A 25801-nucleotide genomic window follows, 5' to 3' on the forward strand; every position below is an offset into this window, starting at 1 on the left:
TATATATTTTTAAAAACCCTAGCAGCAATCTTAGCTATGAATTTCCAGGAATTAATGGTTGTTTTTTAATAGCTCACCTGTTTCACAGTACGGATCCCCATCTTCCAAATGAAAGACATTATTGCGGATGGGATTATGACAGGCCACACACACAAAACAGGAAACATGCCAAGTTTGTTTCAAAGCATTGATGACTTCCTGTTGGTGGTTAAAAAATATACATTAATAAGGTAACCTTGCTGAAATGAGTGAATTGGGATAATCATGTTCTGAACTTGGTGTTTTGCTTATCAAAATAATTTGGTTTTGTACTCTCCTGTACAAGCTGACTCTAGAATCAATGAACATTTACACATCTTGGTTGATATTATGCATTATAATCTACTCTATTTTTGGTATGTGTGTCTATCTGTGAGTAAGGACTGGCTGAAAATTCTTTGGGTGACATGTGGGGAGCTGAAATCTAACGGTACCAGTTCTCTTTGCAATAGGTTTCCATCTGTGGCAGTAAGCAGATGCTGGGGAAGTTTGTCACTTACTCATATTGAGCAGTACACACCTCTCAAAGCAACCCCACTGATTTCAGACAGTATGTCTCAAATTTCACAAAGTCTGGGAATAATTAATCAGAACATGTTAAAGAATTATGACTATGTTGTTCTGTTTTGAAAGACGATATAATAGTGAATGGGACTTAAGGCCTGCAGTGCCAAGGCCACAAGTTTGCACTTTGAAATGAACAAGAATTTTTCTACCCAATTTGGTTGGGAATATTTCACTGCCCCTCAAGGCCAGCCAAAACATACATCCCACAGTGTCCAGCAAAATGTGATCATTTCTCCTTGTTTTACATTTTTCTCTTTAAATTCTGTAAGAATCTGCCAATTAAAGCTCTTTTCCTAAGAACATCTAAGAACTAGGAGAAAAAGCTGAACTCTGGAAAGAGAAAATTACAGATTCTCTTCTTCAATAATGCCAGAGATAAAAAAAGGGCAAACGGATATTGGCATGGATAGAACTGTATACCCTACAGTCTTATTTACATAATGTCAGCTTTAATGGAGCTGAACTAGTTACAGAAGAAGCAAAATTAGCTATAGAAAGGGCATCTAAATTCTGACAGGACCATGGTAAACATCCTGCAATATACATATATGTCCCATCTAAATACCTTCTCTCTCTCTCTCCACACACCTATACATACATACATATATGTGTGTGTATTTAGATGAGATATATATGTATATTACAGGATGTTTAACTACCAGTACTACCACTGTTGAATAATTCTGTGCCTATATATATATTCTACAATCCCAGATTAACATAGCTGATGTACCAAGGCCACCTTAATGTCCATATATATGGGCACAGAATTATTCAACAGTGGTAGTACTGGTAGTACCATGGTTAAACATCGTGTGTGTGTGTGTGTGAGAGAGAGAGAGAGGAGAGAGAGAGAGAGAGAGAGTGGTTCCCTACTTGTGCATCTTAACCCAATGTATTGTAAATGGAAAAGATCTTCAATGGACTTGCTACTGAAAAAGAACAAAATGTAATGATCTGTAATAAAGTTTTTCAGGCAGGCAAATATTTTCCATTACACATAGAGAAACATGTTGTCATTAATATTCACCATTTATGTAAGCCATGCATGGCACTGATAACTTACTCCAAGTATCTTCCTCTGGCATCGAGAACACTCAGGAGCAAAGAACTTTTCATAACAGACCTCACAGTAGAGGGCCCCTTTCTCTTCCACAAACCCAATATAAGCCATGGAGGTTTTGCAGTGGGCACAATTAAACTCCTCTGGATGCCATGATTTTCCCAAAGCCACCAAAAAAGGTCCTCTGGTTAAAACAGAACAGACTAGTTTAGACAATGTTATGCCACTGTAGTGACAGCAATGGGAAGTTTAAATAACTGATTTATGTAAATCACTGCTAATGACTTTGTAATATGAATTACAAACCTTTATCAATCAATATCTTTTGCACTGTTGAATAATTCTGTGCCCATTTTAACACATTTCAAATTATGCCTAAAATGATTTTTGGTCATAATGTGTGCTAGTGGCTTTTTGTTACACTGCATTTCAGAGTTTTATGTTTGAACACTATAAAACACAGTGCTAGAGTGCTGGTCATTGTTCAGGAAGAAAAAAATATCTCTTTGCATTCCAAACTATTTCCATCCATTGCAAAAAAAGAAAGATACTTAATTTAATTATACTTTCCTTCAGTGTACATTTGTATCAAGGTTACTAATGTTAAAATAGATTTAGCTCCATTAAGACCTAATAAGATCAGTTCCCCTGGAGAAAAAGAAAAATTCAATAGAGGTTTTCATGCAGCAAGTTTGTTACAGGGACTAACCATACCAGGTGAGACATGGCAGTTTTCTACCATCATCAAAAGTTAGGCAAGTATATTCCACACCCAGAATAAAAGAAAAAGTCAAGCTATCATAATTTATTTAATATATGCAAAATGCTGAAGCTTCTAAAACACTAATTTTGGTACATCAACTGTGTTAATCTGGGATTACAGAATCATAGAAATTAAGGGCTGGAAGGGACCTTGAAAGATCATAGTCCAATCCCCTGCTCTAGGCAGGAATATTGCTGAGATCAAATGATCCCAGCAAGTCTGGTTTTCTCTGTTTAAAAATCCAAACTTCTTTGATTAAAACTCCCTAAAATCCCCATTTTTCTGTGGTTAAAATGAAACACCACTACATATATACGTATCAGTTGGACACAATGCTTTATTGATATATTTACAATTTTAAAGCAGACTGCTGGTGCCCTTCACTCCTGCCCCTCTGCCCCTCACCCACAGTCTCCCAGTGTGTGGGATAGGGAGGGGTGGGTGGAGTAAGGCAGAGATGTGTGAGGTAGCAGGGGTGCCCCCCCAAGATTTGTGCACCCATAGCAGGGTTTAGGGCTACAGCCTGGCTAAACTGGCATGGGCAGGAGCCACCTCCATGGCCCAGCTGGGGGGACCTGGTGCAGGAAGACAGGGTGGGGCAGCGAGTCTTGTTGCCACTGCCACCAGGACCCCTACACCAGCCAGGCTACCAGCAGCACATGGAATAACAGACTAAGGGGGTGCGACTGCACTGCCCTCACCTCTTCCCACTGCCAGCTGCTCACATGCTGGGCTGCAGCTCTATCCTGCTACCATGGCCTGGCCACTGCTGCCACTCCCCTTAGGCCAACTGCACTGCTCCCCACCCCAGCCCACTTCACCTCCACGGTAGAGCCACAGCTGAGTGAGTGAGCAGCTGGCAATGGGAGGAGGTGAGGGCAGTGCCTTCCCCCTGGTCTGTTACTTAGTGCATTGCTGTTGGCACAGCTTGTGCAGGGGTCCCAGTGGTGGTGGCAGCAGCAACAAGTCCCACTACCCTGCTCCATCCTCCCCTGCTGGGCCATAGAGGTGACTCCTACCTGTACTTGTCCAGCTGGGCTGCAGTCCTGTGCCCACTGTGGGAGCAGAAATTTGCAGGGCACTTGCCCCACAATACCCTGCCCTACCCCCCCAAAGATTTACCTGTGGGGAGCTGTGGGAGCTGCTCTCCACCATGCTGCCTAACTGCTACAAGCACATGTGCATGTATACATGAATGTGGTGTCCCCTACCTGTGGTCACACTCCTCCTGCTCCCCCCAGCCCCAAGCAGCCTCCTGCAGGCTGGAAGAGTTCCAGCCTGCAAGGGGAAACCTATGGTTTCCCATGTTTTTCTCCTTTGAAGGAGAATATCCATGTTTTCCTGTGGCAAATGGAATACCTGGATCCATGGTTATCAGGCAATATGAATCAATCTAGTGCATTAGCATCCACCATATTACCAAATGAAAAAAGAAATAATGTAAGGACTCAGAACATTTCTGGAGTAAGACAGCAATTTTTTCTTACTACTAAAACAGCTGGAGAAGGGAAAGAGAAGGAGATGTATTTTTGCAATTAATTTCCAGGGAAAAGTGGGGTGAGGAGATTGGAGGTAGCCACAGGATTGGAAAGTAAGTGGGCAGAAGACAGTGGGAAATTTTACCGAAGGAAGGTGTGGATAATTCTTCTTTTCCACACCTATTTGTTAATTTGATGGAATACCTGCCTTAAAAAATAGGAGAGGACAGCAAAACAAAACAGGATAAAAACAAACTTAAAATTGCTCGGGTTTCATCTTGTAAGAAGAACAGAATTTATTTACAAAATAGTATCTGATCACATTTGACCACTGGCAAATGTAGTTAAACAGTTTTAAGAAAACTGTTCTTGTACCTTTGAGAAATCAGTCCAGAATTACTGTAGCCAAACTCCAGACTTCCTTGTGGATGCCTGAACAGTGCAAACACTGACTTAACTTGATACCCTTCAGCCTCTGTACAAGCACCTTTTTACATCAATGCCCTTTCAGTTATGTACAGATCAAACAATACAAGTCCTTATGTACAACAAAATGCGCTCTTCTCACAGTGTCAGCACAGGCTAATTTAATGGATTAATTAGCACAGGACTGACACTGAGGCAGTTCTCTTACAGTAGGATCATGTTTCTTGTCATCTGTACCAAAATAACAGGCTTGAATAGCTGCAAAGTGGAAGGAAAGTACTCTAGTAAAGGGAAAGGAAGGACTTTTTACAACATCTTTTACATTTAGCTCCCCACAACTTACAGTTTGACATTTTGAGGCTAGCTTTTCAAGACAGCATGTTGGAATACCGGTGGAGAGGAAATGGTATAACACTGTATCTAAGCACTTTTCCTTTCCAACAGTTCCAAGTCAAATGTGGTAGCAATATCTCCTAGGATCAAAGCTGCATGCCTGCACTCACATGTTCACAAACGTGCAACTGCTTAAATTGTGCAAATGCTTAAACATGTAAGCCTGAGTCAAAAACTTAATCACATCCACAATTTCAAGAAGCAATCACATTCAGCTAAGTTGCCATGTGGACTGTATCATGATACCAAACCAAGAATGTAACTTAGTGGTAAGAAAATTGGAAATATCTAAATCTGCTCACTTGGTAAAAACACTTCATATTTAACTAAATAGAGCACTTAAAAAAAGAAAAAAGAAAAAAAAAGCAGGTTAGGACCAATTTTCTCCTTTTTCAGTCACAGGCAGACTATGACATGCAATTTTTATATGAGAAAAATGGCATTTCTAATATTTACCTGTTGCACCATTAAAATAATTCAACTACATGAAGTTATCTTAAAAAATAAATCACCTATCATACACACATACACAGAACCACATTCCTAATAGAGACCCTGGGAACACAAATTTGGGTTTCAAAGTGCCAGCCAGTTCCATATTTCAGCATTCAGAGACTTACTGAGTTTCACAAACCTTTAGGAACTATCAGTTACCAGTCTTTCAGATCCTCATTACAGATATTTCATAGAACACAGTTTGACTTTGGTTTCAATACTGCCACCAAAAGAAAGAAAAGTGAAGTAAAGTGAAACTCTAGGAAAACTTTGAAGCCTTTAGATTATTAGCATATGAATAATTAAGGCTATATTAAAAAGTTGTAAGATGTGTTTAAGAAATTTTTCTTTGGCTCAACAGGCCTGGGTTATTCTACGCCTTAGTGTAAAGTAACCCACTCTACAGTGCATTTTGGCTGCAAAACAGGTGTACAATGGAATGTCACTTGATCCTGATCCTACCTTTTCATAGGTAATACTACCATTAAGGGCATGAACTGTAATTATGCTAAAACTTGAACTCCAAAACCTAGCCTTGTCTTCCGAACCACTGTTATATAGAAGTAGCAAGCCAGTTTAGTACATTGATTAATGTACTGTCAGTTGATCATCAAATGAAATCATTCTTGTTTTTAATAACTGTGCTTGCATTTACAAGATATAAAAATGTAACCTATGGAAAGGACTGGGATAATTTGAAGCAATATAAAAATAGACTACTGAAAGGCAGATAAGTCATCATATGAGACACTATTCTCTTTACATGCATAACATGTAGACTTCTTTTAGAAAAGAAGCAATAGTAATCTTAAAATTGAATACGGTATGCAAATTTTACTGCAGCTGTCATTTTTATTTGTGTTCAAAGGGTTGTTCAATCCAATATTATAGGCATAAATTCTCCTATAAGAGTTTATAAGATTTATGTAGGAAATAGTTAGAATTAATGGGAAAACGAATCAGCATGCAGGTCCTCTAACATTTCTAAGTGTTCATTAACGATATGCCAGCAATTCTAGAGCAAATGACAGAATTGTAGGTACTGTTAGTCAGGACATCACACTTTTTGAACATATGGACCACATACTCCCCTGTTCACAATTAGGCAGCCCCCCTCCCACCTCACGGAGTGATAAAAAGCATCTATGTAGTAACAATAATAGCTGATTTTACGGAAGTGTGTGTGCACATGTGTGCACGTGTGCATGTGATTTAAAGCCTAGGTTTTCTGATCATATACCAGAGCCTCACTCAGTTAGATGCTGCAAACACAAAGAAAGACAGTGCCTCCACCAAGGAGCTTACAATCTAGAGTAATAAAGGGAGCAAATATTTAGTATATTTAGATCCACTTAAAGTTTACATTGGAATGACTGCATGGCTACATTTGGAATTTAGATCATACCATCAATATCTTGATATTTAATTGAAATAACAGAAAAATTTAAATTAAATCTTTCCAATATATCTTCTCTCAGATCAGTTACCAGTCAGAAGTCTAAAGTTAACCTAATGTTAATTGACCTGATAGGGAACTATCATAATGAAAATCTAATGAAGGCAGAAAAAAGCTGAGTTCAATTCAGCTGTGTATATCGTGTGGCTACAGAGTTGGCTCAGTTTGTATGACTTGGATTGCAAAACATGGCTGCTATGCTGTAATAAAGTTGATTGCTTACTATGTTTGGAAACATTAATGCATGTAATATGCGTATGGTAATTTTTACGAAAAGTGAATCTTAAGAACAGTTTCCAATTCTGATCAAGGCGGCTTGTTTTCTCAACTGCAGGGAAAATTATCGTGCATTGCCAATTCCATTCTCTTTTATAGCTGAAAAAGGTTAATAAACGTTACAGAACACAAAAGGAAATGTTACCATAATTTATTTTGCTATGAGATAACCAACCTGAACAATCCAGGTATGCCATGTCTGCTTTTCTCTGTTTTTATACTTTAAAAAAAATTGACCATGAGAACAAAAGATGATTCAAAAATATATTTCCAAACTACAACAAAGCTGTGAGGAGATGCATCTTTTCCCAAATGACAGGGAACTAAGCATCTGGAATGATCACCCAGTCATAAAATGCATTCACAATCCCTTTGATGCGCGGTCCAAAAACTACTTGTCAGAAGCCACTGGCTATGCTGTATACGCAGGACACCCTTCCTTTTGGAATTTCTGATGAAACAAGGAGAGCACTGTTGTACAATGGGATGTATTTAGCACAATCTCAGTCACAGAATATTTATCTAATTTAACTTCAGTCAACTTTTAAACTTTTTTAGGTAAGTCAAAGTCATGGGACACTAATATCCTTGGATGAAGGACAACCTTGGATGATGATGGCATGGATACTGAGATCACGCATGTCAGGATACAAAGTTGTAATACAGTGTTAGCTATGATTAAAACTGGTTTTTTTTTTTTAAATGTATGATTGGGACTAGAAGATTTCCTCCTTTTTTTTCACTTACCCACTCTTGCTTAAAGTATACTTTGTTATTGCTTATATGATTTCCGTATTATCTATTTGCCTTTCAATCTATTAACTCCTAAGTGACTGGACTGGAAATTGTGATTTACTCAAAGCTGGCTTAGTTGTTTTAGGTTTTATTTTTTTTGCTTCCTGGCCAACACTTCCATTCATTAAAACAGGTTCTAAAATTGCTCATGACTATTGAGAGAGAATAGTGGCCTCTACACTTGCTACCTGTATTACCAGTTTCAGACTCAATCTGTTAAGTAAATCATACATGAAAATGGTGTGCTGTTTAAATGAAATGGAGCCTTAATGCGTATTATGAAGTAATAATAAACAACGGAACAAAGCTAGTCTTTCAAAATGAATTTGGCATAAGATGTTCATTGATGGATACAAACCTAATGACCTGATCACACTGGGCACACATCGGGGTACGCTTTCCTGCTGGAATATGCTCTGCTCTTTGAATTAAAGTGTCCTGCTCTGTTAGCTGAGGTTGCATTAAAGACTTAGTACTTGCTGCAGCAGCTTCAGATGGTGCAATACTGTTTGATGTCCATCCTTGTGCTGGAAAACAATGTACAAAAATATATCTCATTAGCTTCAAGGAAGTACAGTAATAAGTATGTTCAGTGTTTGGTTAATGTACATATACGCTGTTTACAGACGTAAAAAAGAAAATCAGGCTTTACTTTAAACTCGATGTGCTCCTGCACCAAGCCTGGCATACGACCAAAACAGGTACTGTGTTAGTTATACCCAGCTCACCCAATGTCTGTGTACACTGAGTACTTTAGTGAGGCTTTTTTGGGTGCTTTTAGCTAACAGGCAGTCGAATCAACTTTAGATCAGAGCCAAAAAGTGCTGCAAATGTCCCTGATCTATGTTGATACTGCAGAACCAGGTTGAACTAATGTGGTGTTTCCCCCCAGTAAAGAGCTTTTTTTTTTAAACTTCTGTAAGCAACCATAAATTATATGTAGTATGTAGATTATTCAGGAAGAAGAGCAGTATGGTACAATGATTTGAGATTTATATTTCCACCCAACATGGCTGATAAATGCCCACTAAAGGCACACCAAAAGCCCCCTACATATCTTCTGAAATTTCTGCAAAAAGGCATTAAATGGTTTTCAGTCAACTGGGAGAAAGGAGTGTACAGAAATGGATATAAAAAAGAACAAACATGACAGACCATACAGCACAATGATCTCACCATGCTTTGAATGGGTTAGGCTAAAATGGGAAATATGTAATATTTTTGGGGCTATTTCCATTAAATAGAACATGTGGCAGAGTTAAGCCCACCCAGGGTCTCCCACCATCTCAGTGTGGTTTCCATCAGCCAACAATTAGCTGATCATTGATTGGATTGGGACCACGCCACAGCTGATGGAGCACCAGTGGTGGACTGTCCGTAATGCTTGCAACTTGCTGGTGCGGGGGGAGCTGGGATTATGATCCCAGGTTCCCCCCTGCACTGGCAAGTAGCACGCAATTGGGATCTGATCCTTGATCCGAAAGAGCATGTCCTACCAGCACACGTGGCATGCCAGGAAGTGCCACCACTGGGAGCAGGGATCGGATCCCATTGGGCACCTATACACAGCAGCGAGGTTGCTCTGATGCACTGTAATTAAAATCCATCGGAGCAGACTCAATTAATCAAGTCTGCTGGAACGTGGTAATTACTGTACTCCAGCATCTCTTGCATCAGCATCCCCATGTTTAAAAATGGCGGCAGGGGCACTTTATCTAAAGCTCAGTGAATGAGCTTTAGATAAAGTGCCCCGCCGCCATTTTTAAGCGCAGGGACACTAATACACGAGACGCTCCAGGCGCTTTAATTAGAGCAGCTCTTTGAGTCACACTAATTAAAGTACTCACTCCCCCCCCCATTGTGCCTTTAAATGAATGGCTGTCAGTGGCCTTAATTAGTTTCAAGTCTTCAATACTTTGTTCAGGCAACATCGATCAATGTGATCTGGGTCTTGTTCCATCAGGTGGCTAGATAGTGAATCTGAAGTTTGATTTAATTACTTGAAATATGTTGAATTACTTGGTAAGGAACTCTACAGACTAGGTCTCTCCCAAGAGACACAATAATCTCAATCAAATGAAATAACCAGTTCTTTAGGGTTTGTCTATATTAGTAAATAGGCTACAGCAGATGTTCTTAAAATGAAAAAGGACTGCCCACACAGAGGCAGTGCAGAGTAGCTACTGTGCATAAATTCACACACTTATTTCCCAATAGATTCCCATATAGACAAGCCTTTAATCTCATTTTTCTCATCAATGGAATGAAAAAACAACCGTACGCATTCCTGAATAACTAGTCACTGAAATATAAAGTTAATGAGTTTTCAAAATGGTCTAAAAATGCATTTTTTATTACTTGAAAGAAATTAAAAGGTGACATTAATTAAATCAAGTAAGAACAAACATGAAAAGTACATTATAAAGCCATATCCACTAGTCACCCAATATGATTTGCTAAACTGTTTTCTGTTGTAAGAATACTTAGAAGCAAAAGAGAGTCAATTCCTAGAATGTGAAGTAAAAGTGAGAGGAGGGAGGAACAACACTTTAGAGTCAGAGAACTGCATCATCCAGCAATGACATGAACCTGGCCTCCTTTGGCATTGCTTAACCACTCTCAGGAATTTACACCAGAATTCAGTTGATAAAGATAAATTTTCAGAAGGATTCCTGTACGTTTAACTGAGCAATCACTTCAAGAGCTCCAGAAGTTATATTGCCTGTATGTCTATGTATTAAAAACTTCAAATTTAGATACTGCATTGCTTTTGATCTCAATAGTATGAAAACGCACACTCAGAGGTGTGAGATGATCACTTTGAAGTTGTGTTAACAAATCACTCAAATGCTATACAACACTTGGGCTCATATACCAAAGGACATTCACAGCTAAACACCTTGAGCAAAAGTGCAGTAGATCAAAAAAGTCAACTTTCTCCCCACCACCCCTTGAATAGACATAGCCTAAAATACCAAATACCAGTGCCATATAAAATAGATGTGCTTCACACAGAAGAGGAAACCATGACTAATGGGTCTTAATAAAGATGCAGGATTTTTTTTTTTTTTGTCAGTCACTTTAATTTCATTACCACTGAGAAGCACCAGTATGTGGAGAAGCTTAATATTCTGTATTAAGCTTCCTCAAGTGCTTCCCTTTTGGTTTTCTTAGCTATAGATTCTTTAGCTCTTTTATATCCTAAACTAGCCTATGAATCAGTATGACATTGGAGACAGAATCTTTCCTGCCAACCTGTTAGGGAGAAGGTTGGGGGGGGGGGAGCGCGAGAGAGAGCTCTTTCTTTCTTTTTCCAGCCAGCAGTGGGCTTCACATTTTGTCCCCAAATAGTAGATGGGGATTGAAGTGAAAATTTGAACAGGATTACAGAAAAAACAAGTATTGGCATATTGTACATAGATATCAGTCATTTTTTACTTATTTAATCTGTTAGATAGCTATGCCTAAACTACTATATTTTAAAAAGGAAAGAAGTCCTAAATAAAGGCTTTCAACTCTACTTCCATAATGATCTGTGCTACAGGTTGTCATCCACGACTCTCCAAGGGTACCCTACGATTTCCCAAAAGTTTTACATTTAAGTATTTCCTAACTTTTAATTCTTTGCTGAGGACTTTTACCTGGAAACATTGGGGGAAGCTAAGTCTAGGTTTAAAGTAACAAAGCATGCTTATCTCCTTGGTTCTAATGAAGCCTAGATATAGAATCCTGCAGTGATTTAGTCAAAGAGAAAAGGAGACAAAGAGCTGGGTATAAAACTAACAATTTACTGAGAAGAAAAATCAAAGCAAGAAAACTGGAATATGAAACACAAAGAAGATACTGTTGCTAAAGGAAGGAGGAAACAAACAACTTTCTGTTTCACTCCCATTCTTGCTATTATTAGATGCACCTTGGTAACACACAAGCTATGACAAGGTATGTTTTTGGAAGTATTTACTCTTCAATGTTAGGAATCTGTGCGAGAGAGAGCGAGCGAGCTACGAACTGACAAAAAGTGGTACACAATCAGATACGGGAAAAAATAAATCATTGGCTTTGGGCTCTATCTTTAGTGAAGCAGTACTCAGCCCTACTACCTGGAGAGCCACTCAAGCATGAGTTAAGCGAAAGAGTGACACCCTGAGATTTGTATCGTACATATGTATGTATTCATGCATGTATCTATTGTATTTATTTATATTTGCATTGTGAAGACAAAGTGCCCTGACACAAGGTCATCACATGTGGACGTAGTTTTGTCAAGACATTTTAATGTGGCTAATTTCTGCAGTCCCTGGATCCCTCTAATAATCTCCTCTCATATTCTACAACAGCCTCGAGACAAAGGGAGGGTTTTTCCTTTCTCTGACCTGGTAGACAGGTATGCTAAGCAAACCTCTAGACTGCAAGAACTGCACATAGTTTTAGAGTCAAAAGGTGGTGACCACTATTTGTGTCTTTAGGTGGCAAATGGCTCTCACTTATGTGAAAACACATTGTGATACCACAGCGATATTACAAGAAAGCTGAACAGAAGTAGTACTAACTCTAAAAGGGAGGTAATGCAATCTGCTCCACTGAACAAAAAACTATGCACACATGTGGGAGATAAAGGAATACACCCAAATTAGAAATCTTTTTTTGGCATTGGTGATCTTGTACCACAGTATTTTCTGGTTATTAATCAATAATGTGGCTTCGTTACCTACTTTGCTTTCTCCCTCCCCATCTGAAGAACAATGCAGTCGCACACATTTTCTAACTAACTGTAAAGCTGGACAAACCAAGAAGAGCCAGGTCACTTGGAGATAAAGGCTGACATCATTTTGGATCCTTTCTAGCCTCTTGAAGCAGTAAAAGTGTATCCATTTGTCAGCTTTTTTCACATGAGGGCATTACTGTTTTTTGCGTAGAATGCAATTAGAGCAAGAGCAGGACAGATGACAGTTGGTGATTTTTTTTAACAATGCGATATCTTTAACAAAAATTACTTCTTACTCCTTGATCACTTGAACCTTCAGTACTGTTGGGAATTGGCTATCTTGAGAAAGCTAACCCCGAGGCACTTAGTTCGACCAAGTCACTTTTTCTATTATGTTCATCTTAGATTATTAATGCCAGTGGAGACTGTAAATAAGGGCAGAGAAAAGACAGGTGTGTGAGTTCGGCGGGGGAGAAAAGGAGGGAGGTGAACGAGGGGGAGAAGGGGGGATGGAGACTTACTGGAAATATGAAAGAAAAATATTTTGATTAATGGTGCTTTCCATTTCTCTCCTCATATTTTGCCTTATAATTTTCAGGTATCAACTAGGGAGAAGACACATGCACACTAAAATCTAATCTCTTTGAACAGTTTCTTTCACAAATCAAATTCCAGAACAGCTTCTGATATACCGCTAGTGGATGTTTGAGTTACCTGTTGAATACCAATGCCAATTCAAACACATTTGTTAACTCTGTTTTCCTTGTGTATTTAAGACAAGCCATTTGATTTGATATGTTAAACTTCATGCACTAGCACAAACACCTCTTGACTTTATCTTACTGCCCTGAATAGTCAATATGGAGTCTTTTAAGGGGTATGAAGTAAATTTTAAAACTTATACAGGATCAGAAGCAGGATTTTTACATATAAAAGGAAATCAATAAAAAATATGGTACATCATACCCAAGTTATTTAAATCTTTGAAGGAGAGAAATATTTTTATTTCTAAAGAGTACCATCAATTCTGGAAACAATTATTGTTTGAAAATAATCTTATGTTAATCATAATCTTTAACATACAGACAAAAAGTTCACTTAAAGTAAAATAAAATACAATGTAGAACACTTGAGTGTTCAAGCCATAATCCAAACAAAAGAAATGGGGGCATACAATGGAAAAGCAGTTGCTCTGTTCTTCATTTTTCAGCAACGCGAGAGGAAGAGAAAGAACAGCAGCCTGGTTCCATTGAAAGTAATAGCAAAATATCCTTTGGGCATCAATAAGAGTAGGGTTTGGCTTCTAGCTATGATACAAGTCGAAAAACTAATATTTTATCTTGGATCCAGCAATACCAAATCCTAGTCTTCCCCCAAAGGAATCTGCAGGGATGCAGAGTCCCTGCCAGCAGGTCCTATTGCAGGATCAAGGTCTAAGTATAATGTTTTAAGGGAATTTAAAATCATAGTTCAGAAATTCCCATCACTCTTTCAGCGTCTAGTACTTTTTGTCTCTCCCTGTGGAGTGGATATCTAATGATAGAAGTCCTACCTAAGGATGCAAACTAAGACAGAAAAAAAATTGCTCTCCCACTCAAAATCACTGGAAAGCCAAATCTAATAATACTGTACCTTGGTAAATATTCCAATATGTGAAAGTGTTATGTTTTACTTTCCTTTACCTAACAGAAAGAAAATTTAAAGTGTTCAATTTGTATTACAAAGAACCTTATTTGGAGCCAGATCAAAAAACTTGGTACAGACCCTTTGAACTCACTCATCTCAAGAATTTCACAATGATAATACAAAATGTGTGTGTCAACCTCATAATTTTTCAAAGATTTCAAACTCTCTTTTTGGCCCTAGAGATCACCTTTCAATACACTATCATACACTTTTATAAAATCTCTCATGTCTTTGCTCACAGACCTATTAAAAGATCTGAATGCAAAGGAGAAAAGAAGCATCTCAGCCAAACCATGGCTGCCTCCCAAGGTAGTTGATACATTAACACAGCGATTCTAAGGGCTTTACCTAGTTTTTATCAAATGGATGAGACTGCAGTAACTTTCATCTATACTATGAAAGGATCATAAAACCCTCTGTATAATACTCAAATGACCTGGATGCAGCGCATGCAGGGATCCAGCTACCCTCATGACTTGGAGAAGATCTGTTGGACTGCATTTCATACTTCTAAAGGTTTTTCTTGCCTTTCACTGGTATTTTTACTAACCCGTAATTGAAGTTCTTGATTCTCATTGTGGGGGATAGCCTTTCTAACATGAAAAACACTGCATACTAGGTTATGTTTGGCCCTCACTGTTTACTTTCATTACTTTCACAAAACTCCTTGGCATGACTAGTTTAATATTTAACTGGGTTTGAAGCAAGGTAAAGAACTGACTTTTTCTTTCTGAAAATCCCAATGTGACTTTGCCCTTGTTATTCTAACAATAGCATGTTCCAATGCTAAACACATGGATGACTACAAACACTAGTGAAAGATTTCTAAGACAAAGGGGAAAAGGCGGATATGTAGCATTGCCAAAGTCACTTTGACAGAGGTTCTCTGGTGCATAGCAACAATACAACAGTCTGAACTGTTTAACGCTCACTTAAACATAACATCAGACTTCATGTAATATCTATAAATAACAATGCTACTTTAACTGGTGGGAGTGCCAGGATTACATTTTAAAGTGTTGTAATCCAATGATTTATTTCCTACTATCAAACTACCAAATGATAAATGGAGAATATAAAAGTTCATATGTACAATTATCCGAGTCCTGGTAACATATGGTACAGTAAGAACTCTTTCAGTTCCTTTCCCTCAAACCCAAACAGATGGCCAGATAAAGCAAAGTGTCTGCTGCTTACTTGTTATGGTAAATGTAGACAACACCCTACCCTTATGAGCCCTGTGTGAAATTGCACAGGCTAAAAGGATGGAACTTCAAGATATTCAAGAGGAAAAAAAGGCTCTTTTTGGTTCATGCAAAATTTGTAGGCTGTAATCAAAGCTAAGAAAACCCCCACTGATGAAAGGCAGAACAGGAAGGATTAAACCATTATCATTTCTTCAAATGACTAAGAATGCTGGTATGTGCACCATGAAAAATCAGAACAGGTGCAACTGAGGCCCAATTTCAAGAACCTCTGCAACTTCAGGGGGTTAGTTTCCTGTGTTAGCAACTAGTCTTTCAACTCTAAGAAGTCAGATTAAATTGGCTGTAAAGTATCTTAATTAAAATGAGCATGGTGGTTTTGGCTGGGTTCAGTTTGTCTCCCTGTGATTTCTTACATCATATACCATCACAAATTTGGCACAACTGGTATTGGTTTTACTGAAAATGGGCCCTGGAAAGAAAGACAGCATAGAGACTGCCATACTCCCCTGCACAATGGAGTCCAGGTCTGTTTTTCTAGAGCACTAAAACCCACTTTGCTCTTTCATGCAGAGAAGTTTTGTTTTCTAATGTGCTCAGCTTATATTTTTGATCTCAAGAGATAAATGACTATGCCAGTGTGACAACATTAATATATTGTTATTTAGAACATTATTATGTCTAAGCAATTAAAATGCATGCAACATATCTTTTTATTATGCTGATTAATGAAGTTGAATAATGATAAGGGTAATATTTTACAAATGTATTTCTTTTAATATAAGCACTGGTTATAATACTCTAATGCATGGCACTTTGTGCCTGCATACACCTTAAACAAGTGTAATACAATACCATTTTGACATGTTGTAAATGACTGCATATGGTGTAAGGGGAGAATTAGGCCTATTAACCAGTAATCCTCAACAGCTCTGTGATATTATTCAAATTTTAAAGAAACCACAGGAAGTGAATTTGATTTTCAAAATCACGTGGTAAAGTGGGTAGGCATTTAGGCAACTCATGTTCCAACTCATACAATTTCAACACTAAGTGCAAATAAGGTATTTGTGTTTGAGTGGCAATAGAGATGCATTGCTTCCATTTGAACATGCATGCAAGATAAGCTCAACCATGGATAATTTCACCCTTTCTCCCCACCAATACTGTGTCATAAGTAACTTGTCAAAGGTCATAGCAGATTAGTAGTGTTTCTGTTCAGGTGTTTTAATGAAGCACACTGTCTCCAGTAAGGACTTTGTATATTTTTGTGATGCATTCTGCAATATTCAAACTTTTAAAAATACATATTGTTTCTTGTCATGTTGGAAAGTTATAATTTCATACTCCAAGTAAATAGCTTAATTTTGAATGGCTGACACTTGCAAATTATATGACTCTGCCTGCACCATGGGTTTTGCTTGGCTAAGTCCAGGTTTGTATTAAGTTAACTTTTAAAGGAATACATTCTTGTGGTTTGCTGGCACATGGTAGTATAAACATTTAGATTAAGAGGGTGGAGAAAAAGTCCACAAACCAGGAAGCATTGGTGCTTTGGCCTGTCAGTTTTCCCACTCTATGCATAACTGGTTGCTTTATGTATATTTTAACTAAAGAAGACTAATGTTACACAATGGCCAGTTTCAATTAACTTATTTTCATGCGTGTAAAGAGCAAGAACTATTGGATTCAAAGACTCACTTAGCAGAGTTATCCCCAGGCCCTTTTCCCAATTCACTGCACAGTTCTCACCGTGCACAGGAGACTTTTAATTAAGTGCACCATTAACCATAACTTCCTGTTCCACAAGGGGAGTGGAGAGAGATGAAGTGAACTGATTTGTCACACTTATAAGTACAGAACGGTATAAACATAGCAGCGGCTAATGGTGTGGTAGATTATATTTTCCAGCATAAACCATTCCTAAAAACTGTAAGCCATTTGGTTAGCTACACGTCTGGAAAGGTTGTAGCATTAATAGACATGACAATGGAGAAAAACACAAGAGGAAAGAAGACAAGTCACCATGGTTGATTGCTGTATGGCTCTTAAGCAAAAATAATCTTGCTCCAAGGATTAATAGTTGCAGCATGATATCCCTTCATGGGCTCTCATCAGTAAGGACTGAACCCAGGTTCTCTAGATCTGTCCCTGTATTATAGGAGTTAATAGCAAAACTCCCATGGACCTCGAAGACAAGATTTTTCCCCAGGATTCTTAGCCAAAAGGCTATCATTCATTTAAACCTCTACCTGTGTTATAGTTGTTAAAAGGGAGAAGAGAGTCACTGTGTTAATATGGGTTATGCTGTCATCCATAGAACAGAAGGTCACAGCATGGCTAGTGGCTAGTTTAAATTTTCTCCCACGCTAGAATTTCTGCCTAAAGATGCCAAGGGAACAAACAAGAAGCAAAAAAGTCACAGAACATCTATGCTAAGAACAATTCCATATACAGAAAGTTTATGCTTAAAAATGTGCAAAGACAACTGTAAAAAATAAAATAATTTTTCAGACAAAGGCCTCTGGGGATCATTTCTTCTACACTTAAAGCCAACTTCCAAAGTACTCTCTCTGCTGAACAGAGCATGTGCTTAACACATGTTGCTGGCTCAGGATTAGGCAACTGACAGTTGTGGCTATTGAAGAATATGCTGACATTCCAATCTTGCTTCTATTGAAAAGGGATTGTATAACTTAGTAGCAAGCTGAAAAATAAGATGGGAATAAGATATGGTACAAATGGGGAAAACTAAAAGAACACACTCTGGTAGCTGTTCATTTAGCATTATAAACTTGGGAACTGCCTTTTGAACATTACATCATAAACTTTCTGTATACCATTCTATTACACAACCACAAAGTCTAAGAAGCCAGAGGGCTGCTGACTAAAATGAAATGGTCTTTCCCCAGAGGAAAAATTGATTTTTATTGCCTGCAGCTGTACCACCTCACTTCAGGCTCTGATCTTGTCTGAGCCCTCAAATGAAGCAGAATTGTGCCTGCTTGGATGAGAGACCACAAGAAGGCCACTTTAATTCAAGGGGAATGCCTACTTCCTTCTGAGTCAGCACCAACAGTGAATTCTACTAAATTCTGTGCGTGTTGTGTATGACAGAGAACTTCTGTAAGAAATGCTGACGAAAGTCCTGACCATTTATGATGACTGAGCACCCACTACACCTTCCGATGGATTAGTTTGTGCCCTGGCAAAAATCCAATTAGAGTAACTAAGATAATTCTACCTTTTTACACTGGCCCAGCAGATCCAATTTGATACAGTACTAGTCTTCATTTCCTTTCAAGATGCTATGGAGTGTAACTGTGTGTTGTGAAACAGCTGCTACATGTCACCAAACAAGTGGCTGCATGTCAGTGGTGCACAAAAGCAATATCTGTGTGTGTAGAATATGGAATTGTAATGCGCTTTGGGATTCTTCAGAGATGAATGGTGTTACATAAATGCAAGCTAACATTTAGCTACTGAATGGGACAAAAAAAACAATACACAGCAAAGTAGTAAGGATTTTGATGAGCAACTGCTTTACAGGTTGACTCTTGTCTAAAAATGTCTCCCTTTGGTGGACATGGAAAAAATTAAAAGCTCATCAGTTAGAACTTATATCAGTGCTTATTCAACCTAACAGTAGCTACCATTTTATTTACTGCCTCAGCAGAAATAGTTGCAAGTAAATAGAACAAAAGAACAGTTATTTACCTTACCTGACTTAGTATAGCATTGTATATGCAACAATAAACTCTGCTGAGCGACCTTATTGGCACTTCACTAAGGTGGCTACACTCCTTTCAGCTTGGATGTGGACAAAACATGCATGCTTCTAAGTGGATGTGACATGACTCAGTATAACCCTACCTTGTGCTATAACCGAGTGATGTAGAGATACTGTCCCGTCTTGTAAATAGGCTTCACAGAATTCTCATACAGATTTCACGAGTCAACAAGATCTTCAAAGAGGCAGCAGATGCTGCCTGAACTTTTATGGAATGAGCTTCAATGTGGTTAATACACTGCCCTTACGCAGCTGGTGGCCCACAAAGAAAACCTCTGAGAGGATATAGCCTGACTTTTAACCTACTCCCTGCGAAGGCCAGACAGTCTAAACAAGTAAAGTTTAGCTTCTTCCAAGGCTGAGTTAGACTTGGGAGGAAAAATCAACATTCAAGTCCAGAAAAACCTTCCTGAGATTTTCAGGAAGGGGGGGGGGGGCTTTCAAGGGAGCTGAGAAATCTCACCTATAACTTGAATGGGAGTACTTGTTGATGCTACAGTACGATTGGTGAGCGTGCCAAAGTAGAGGATGATGGTGAGAGTTCAACTTTATTTATAGTCACTATGAGACTGCTCTGCACAGAGACATTGTGGGGTTCAGGGCTCTAAACATCTGCATTACAGAAGCTGACATTAGAGTAACAGGTACTGAGGTTTGTAGTACTGTGGAGTCAGAAAACACAGAAGTATGTATGTACTGTGGTTTCAGACCAGCTTGGTGACCAGCTGGTGCTGAGGCACCAGCAGGACCTGACCTGGGCTGTAAACTATTCATTATCTGACGTACAGGTCTATTTCTTCATCACATAAATTGCATTCCTTCACAACCCTTTTTCATGAGTGGGCAGAGATCTTGATTGCTCTGTCGAACCTGACAGTAAAAGGGTTTAGTCTGATTAAGAATAAACACACAAGGTGAATGTAAAGCTGCAACTCACACATGACAGGCAAAGATCAATATTCAAGTTTGACTGGATTTTTGTTCTCAGGACCTGAAGCGGCTTTTGTTGAGTTTTCTAAAAGAAAACCTTGCGATGGACTTCCATCCCTTTGTATCCTCTGTGGAAGCTATACCATATCAAGCATCTGACAGATATATAGCCTTTGCTAGTGGAAAACAGGCACTTACAGACTGTGACAGCATTTTTTGATGAATGGCAGAGACATGGCCAGGGTAGAGTTTTGGCAACTAGACAGCAGGGGAGGAAGAAGAATTAGTACCTACTTCATTCTCTCTCCTTTCACTGATAAATGGCATTCACATCTGATCTGACACTTTAGTGGGGAGGAGGGATACGGAAAAGACTTCAGGATTCAAACCAAAAAGACATTTTTTGTATTAGACTAGTTAAGTTCTTCAGAAGGCTAAATAGGAGGTTACTCTAAAAGGATTGTCAGGATACGGGGTTATTTTTTGTAAAGCAAACAAGATTATTGTTAAAAATCTTAACAGAGATTGATGGGTTTTCTAACAAATAGTCTTTAGTCCATACACACAATATGGTCTCTGCATTTCTATTAATGACCGGGAAAAGAAAAAAAATCAGGGAAAGGAAAAAGGAAGCCACCTTCTAGTCAAATTTTGCCTCTGAATAGAAAACAGAACTGTTGGTTTACTAGATGAATGCTGATGAATATCAGTTTTTAGATGACCATCATATACTTCACAAATTCAAACAAAACCTGGACTTCACCTTATCTGAGGCCTGCTCATCTAAAATTCATGATCATTATAGCACCTGGATCACAAGCAAAAGAAAACACACAGGGAAAAGTTCCTCAGAAGATTTTGGTAACATCTCTCCCATATAGAACGTGTGATAGTGTAGCATAAACATATATTTTTTTGACTGGGATGAGCAGAATAGTCCAATTTTGGCTTCACCTCAGCTGAATTCTGCTATTCCAAATTTAGGGTGCTTTCATATTAAGGTAGACATGACAAATATGAACACAGCCTACAACTTCACCCTTGTAAATACTTGCAAGTTTTGTCAATACAATTTGGTATCAAATTGAGGCAGCACATTATTTGATATGGAATACAAACTGGACACACTTTTCACCATAGTTTTTTAGACCCATTTACCATGCCTAAGGAAGCAAAAATAGAACTCTTCACATAACAGGACGTCTTTCATTCCATACAATTTATTGTACTAGTTCTCTGAGTAAACTACCAATGAAATGGAGATCATATCAAACTCACTGCTCAGTCAAAAACTTAGTGTTGCCAATTTGAGAGCGTCTTTGAAAGGGTTAGCAACACTGGACTTGATCCTTTTGGCTTGCTTGCCCCAGGTGGTGTGGGAAGAGGGAGGGAACCCCAAAGAACCTGCTGGTTGTCTTGCAGTACTGCCAGCCCATGAAAAAGCCAATTTTTAGGTCATGACTCTGGGAAAATCTCTCTCTTTGCATTCTGCCTTTAAAAAACAAGGTGTGTTTTATTTTGGGGGAGTGTGGTATGTGATAAAATATGGTATGTGCATGAACATTTTCACACTTGTAGGTACTTCTGCCATTATGTTTAAGGAAAGCAAACTGCATTAATTATTAACAGAGAAGCAAGAAAAGGTGGACTATTCAAGAAACAGATTCTGCCTAACTGCAGGCAGGCTAAAAGTTGTCAACCTATCTAAAGGGTGCATCTGTGTAGTCTGAAGTTGTATTAATTAAACTGTAAGCAATATTCAAGCTATGCATGTGGGGTATGTGCCTAGTCATCGGTGTTTGCAGCTTCTCTAAATGGCATGCAAAATCTTAGTACTTTTTTGCTTCATTATGGATACAATATAATATAAATATTTAATATATATTGTCCAAAATGCTAGTACCACAAGCTGGGGTTCAAATAATATCTAATGCAATGATTCTGCTATTTATTTCTACTTTTTTATTATTTCCTAAGATGGACTTTCATTTTTCTGAACAGCAAAGGTACTGTTTAAAAGCATGAAGTGTAATATATTAGCTTTAACTGCTATTTGGTCAAAAAGCCTAAAAAAAGTATACCTGGGTTTTCTCTTAATAAATTAAGAGAATATGTCTCTAAGTGACAAATAATTCAGAACAATATTTTCAAACTTGTGTGCCTATAGTAAGGTTCCTAAATCTATGTCTAGTCCTTTGGTAGACCACATAAAAGTGGCCCAAAACATAGATTTAATTTGGGGATTCAGGTTTGAAAATTTTGGCCTGAAATTTTTGTCACCAATTGAAGTAGCAAAATGTCCTTGTAAGAAAGCCAGTTCTTATACTTTTATTTGATACATGTGGCAGCATTTGTTGTATTATAACTTGTTTTTATAATACTAAGTATTCTTTGAAATTCAGATGGACTTGAACAGTCTTTCTAAGCATGCCTCATTTTAAGCACCCAAGTTCATAAATAAGTATGTCAACTGTAAAACCAAACTGCTCATCTAGGTGGTTTTGCAAAACACCAGCAGGTACTTATCTGTCTTCTTAGACAACAAAATACATTAAAAATCCAGCTAAAATATTTTTGGACTGGGAATTATCAGGGATTTTCACTTATCAAAAACACAGGCAAAGCTTACTCTACTGCAGTAAGACAGTAGAAATAGTAACTAAATACAAAAGATGCCTTGAAGCCTTTGCAGTTCTTTGTCCTGTTTCTCAAGCTCTTGATTATGTTAGCCGCCCCCCCACAAACAGTTAACCAATGATCAGCTGTGCTTCTCAGAGAAAAACTGCTGGTTTCAACTCCAGGGAGCAGTAGTATAACTGGAGAGGGGTGAGGACCAGTTGTCCCATGGGGCAACATGGCCTCCTTCTCTCCAGGAGTGTTTTTCATGGCAGGCACAGCCCTGCATGGCCTGGCAATAGGACCTGTGCAGGTGCAACCCCATGCCCAGTAGTGTATTTGGAGGAAGGGGGTGGAATGATGTTTCCCCTGACCCCAGGGGTAGACCGGGGTGGGGGGTTGGTGAACACCAGAATAGCTCCTAGGTAGCCCATGCTGCTACCCGTCCCCCAGCAACAGCAGCCCAAGCCCATGTTGCTGCAGCAAGCATAACCATACCCACCCTTCCCCTGGGGCACTGAAATACCTTGATATACACCTCTATCAGTGTGTTTAGATGAAGGGAAACCTTGAAGGTTTTTATTTTGTAAAATATATGCCTGAGAAAAAGAAGAAGATCCAATCTCTGCTCTAGTGCTGTTGTAATCATGCCTAGATCCCTTTCATCTGTTGGTGTTGCATTACTACTTTCTGGGGACTGCATGCTATATAAAACCACAGGTGAGTTTATGTCATGTTTGAAGGCCAGATCTGCAATGAAACCTGTAATATAAACTCTGGTCAAGCCTGAAATACCTTGGCAGCTGTTACAATTCCAATCAAAATGTAAGATGCCTCTCATAGCCAGGTATATAAGATACTTTGTAACCCAAATTCTTCATTTTTCCCCCTCAGCCCAGTGACAGGCAAACCTACAAGATACTATGGCCATCTCCAGACATGCAAGCTCAGCTAGTTTTTTAAAAAAAATGCATTTAGAGCACTAATTTTTGTGTGCTTGAAAACCAGACTACAATCAATGGCTCGCACTCTAGAGGACACCAGACTAAGTTAAACAACATGACAATACATGTAAAGCTAGAATAACTTTCCTCTTATGTTATCTTTACCCATAATCTTCATGACACTTTTACTGGAAGAAAGATAATGACTCAAGTTGTTACTCCCAAGGAAACTGGGTGAATTCAGGGCAACCAGTTTTCAATTCTCCTAACGTAACTACCTCAGGATTCTACAAAAAAGCAATAGATTGAACATGATCATTGTCAGTGCCTGGAGATAAACTACTCTATCTTAACAGCATGTGTCATCTTGAACTAGGATAAGGAAGCTTTCTTTGTTTTTTCAGTCTTTTGTCCAAAGGGCTTAGAGGCTGGTTATTTAGCACAACACTTTACCGTATTGGCTTCTCTTTCATGCCTGCTGGCATCCAGAATGAAGTTTCTTTCACTCAAATGAAGTCTTTAATTCAAACAGTCTTGCCTGGTTCAAACTAATAGGTTTTTTTTTTGATCTGCCAGACTTGCACTGTTAGTGCAACTCTTCAGAGTATTAAATGTTAACATGGACACTGTCAAGGTTGACTGATATAAGACTACAACACTTATACACAGATTGCCCTCTACATATATACAAACTTGCAAATGTAGCCTCAAACATGAAAAACTACCAATAGTAATGAGTAATTGGCTTACATTCAGCCTGAATTTCAAACTTTATATGTAATTTATTTTTCTTATGTAAAGAAAAATCCTAATACAAAACCTACCCAAAATCAAACCAAACTAACCAACCGAGATCACATTTTCCTGATCTATTTGCTTTGTACCAAATAGGCAATATTAATTTTGTCAGTACATGAAGCTGGTCTATATATTTATCGAGATGTTTGGTAAAAAAGGTGATTTAATCCTTATATCTTTCTAGCTCACTGCTTCCATGGCAGTCAGTTGTGAAAAAAAAAATCTCTTAAGCACTAGATTTATATTTACACTGAGGTTATTTATGTGATTTCTCTATGTAACACCCGTTCACATATTGTTAATGAATGGTGTTCTGCTGAAACCTCAAGTTTTTTAAAGGGTCTTTGCTAGTGAAATAAATCAACTAGGTTGTGGAAAAAGCACTAACAAAACTGTAATAGAATTCAGAAAACAGATGAATATTTTTATATGACATGTCCCTATGTTATGGATTTTCATTTCAGATTCAGCTAATGAGGAAAAAGGCACTAAAAATACACTTGTTTAAATTTACGTAACTCTTAATTGTACCAGTCAAATAGCTGCTGCCTTCCCATGCTTTTTACAAGACAGTTTTAACAAGTATACAAGTGTCAGTTTATTGCCATCTTGAGGATGTTTGGTAGTATTGCATGTCCAGTACAAAATACATTTCATTTTTATTCAACAGATACAATTGTAATTTGACCATATGGTCCAAAGAGGCCTTTATAAAACATATTGCATTAACACCATATGTTCACTTTCATTTTACATTGAACTGACTGGGTACTGATTTATTTCTGGCCTTTAAGGGGTTTTTTCTAAGAGGGAAATCCCTTAATAGTAGGATAAAAAAAAGGTTACTTAAGAGCTCAGGCACGATCAGAAGTAGAACTGAGGAAATCCATCGTATTCTCATAAGAAACTTGATGGTTAAGACAGTAAAAATAATTAAGACAAAATCCCCTGGGTACCTAGAAATGAATGTTCAAGTTCATCACAGGGCCAAAGACGAGAGTTCAGTTTAGGAACCAAGTAATTTTAAAAGGGTTATAACAACTCAACTTACTATTACATCATTAATACAGGTACGGTCCATTTCTTAGAGTAACTATGAATTAAAAAGCAGCACCTTCTCTCAGGCTAAACCACTATTTGCTTTTATCATACTTAAGCGAATCAAAGTACATTTTCCACAAGAAATAAATGCAAGTGTTGATACATAAGGATAAGAATTATAAAATCATATTCAAAGTGAATAGTCTTTCAAATTATCCTTACAGGAGATAGCTTTTAATTAAATATTGCATAGTTAGAATTGAATACTCAAGTGAAAGCCAGAAATACCAAAGACTTAAACTTATCTCTACATGCTGCTGAATGATTTCAAATCC

General features: G+C 38.1%; 1 protein-coding gene across 6 annotated transcripts in view; it reads right to left on the reverse strand.

Annotated features, from left to right (window-relative positions):
* Positions 1-25801, reverse strand: part of PDLIM5 (PDZ and LIM domain 5) — a 191535-nt gene that overhangs the window by 8738 nt on the left and 156996 nt on the right. For all 6 annotated transcript variants that reach the window (XM_019553012.1, XM_019553011.1, XM_019553010.1 and 3 more), the window contains 3 exons: positions 8110-8278; positions 1673-1853; positions 78-198 (listed from right to left, as the gene is read on the reverse strand). In XM_019553012.1, coding sequence (XP_019408557.1) covers positions 78-198; positions 1673-1853; positions 8110-8278 — 471 coding nt within the window. The remainder of the gene's footprint in view (positions 1-77; positions 199-1672; positions 1854-8109; positions 8279-25801) is intronic.

This window comes from Crocodylus porosus, unplaced genomic scaffold (genome assembly GCF_001723895.1).
Source record: "Crocodylus porosus isolate Cpor-Errol unplaced genomic scaffold, CroPor_comp1, whole genome shotgun sequence".
Lineage (NCBI taxonomy): Eukaryota > Metazoa > Chordata > Crocodylia > Crocodylidae > Crocodylus > Crocodylus porosus.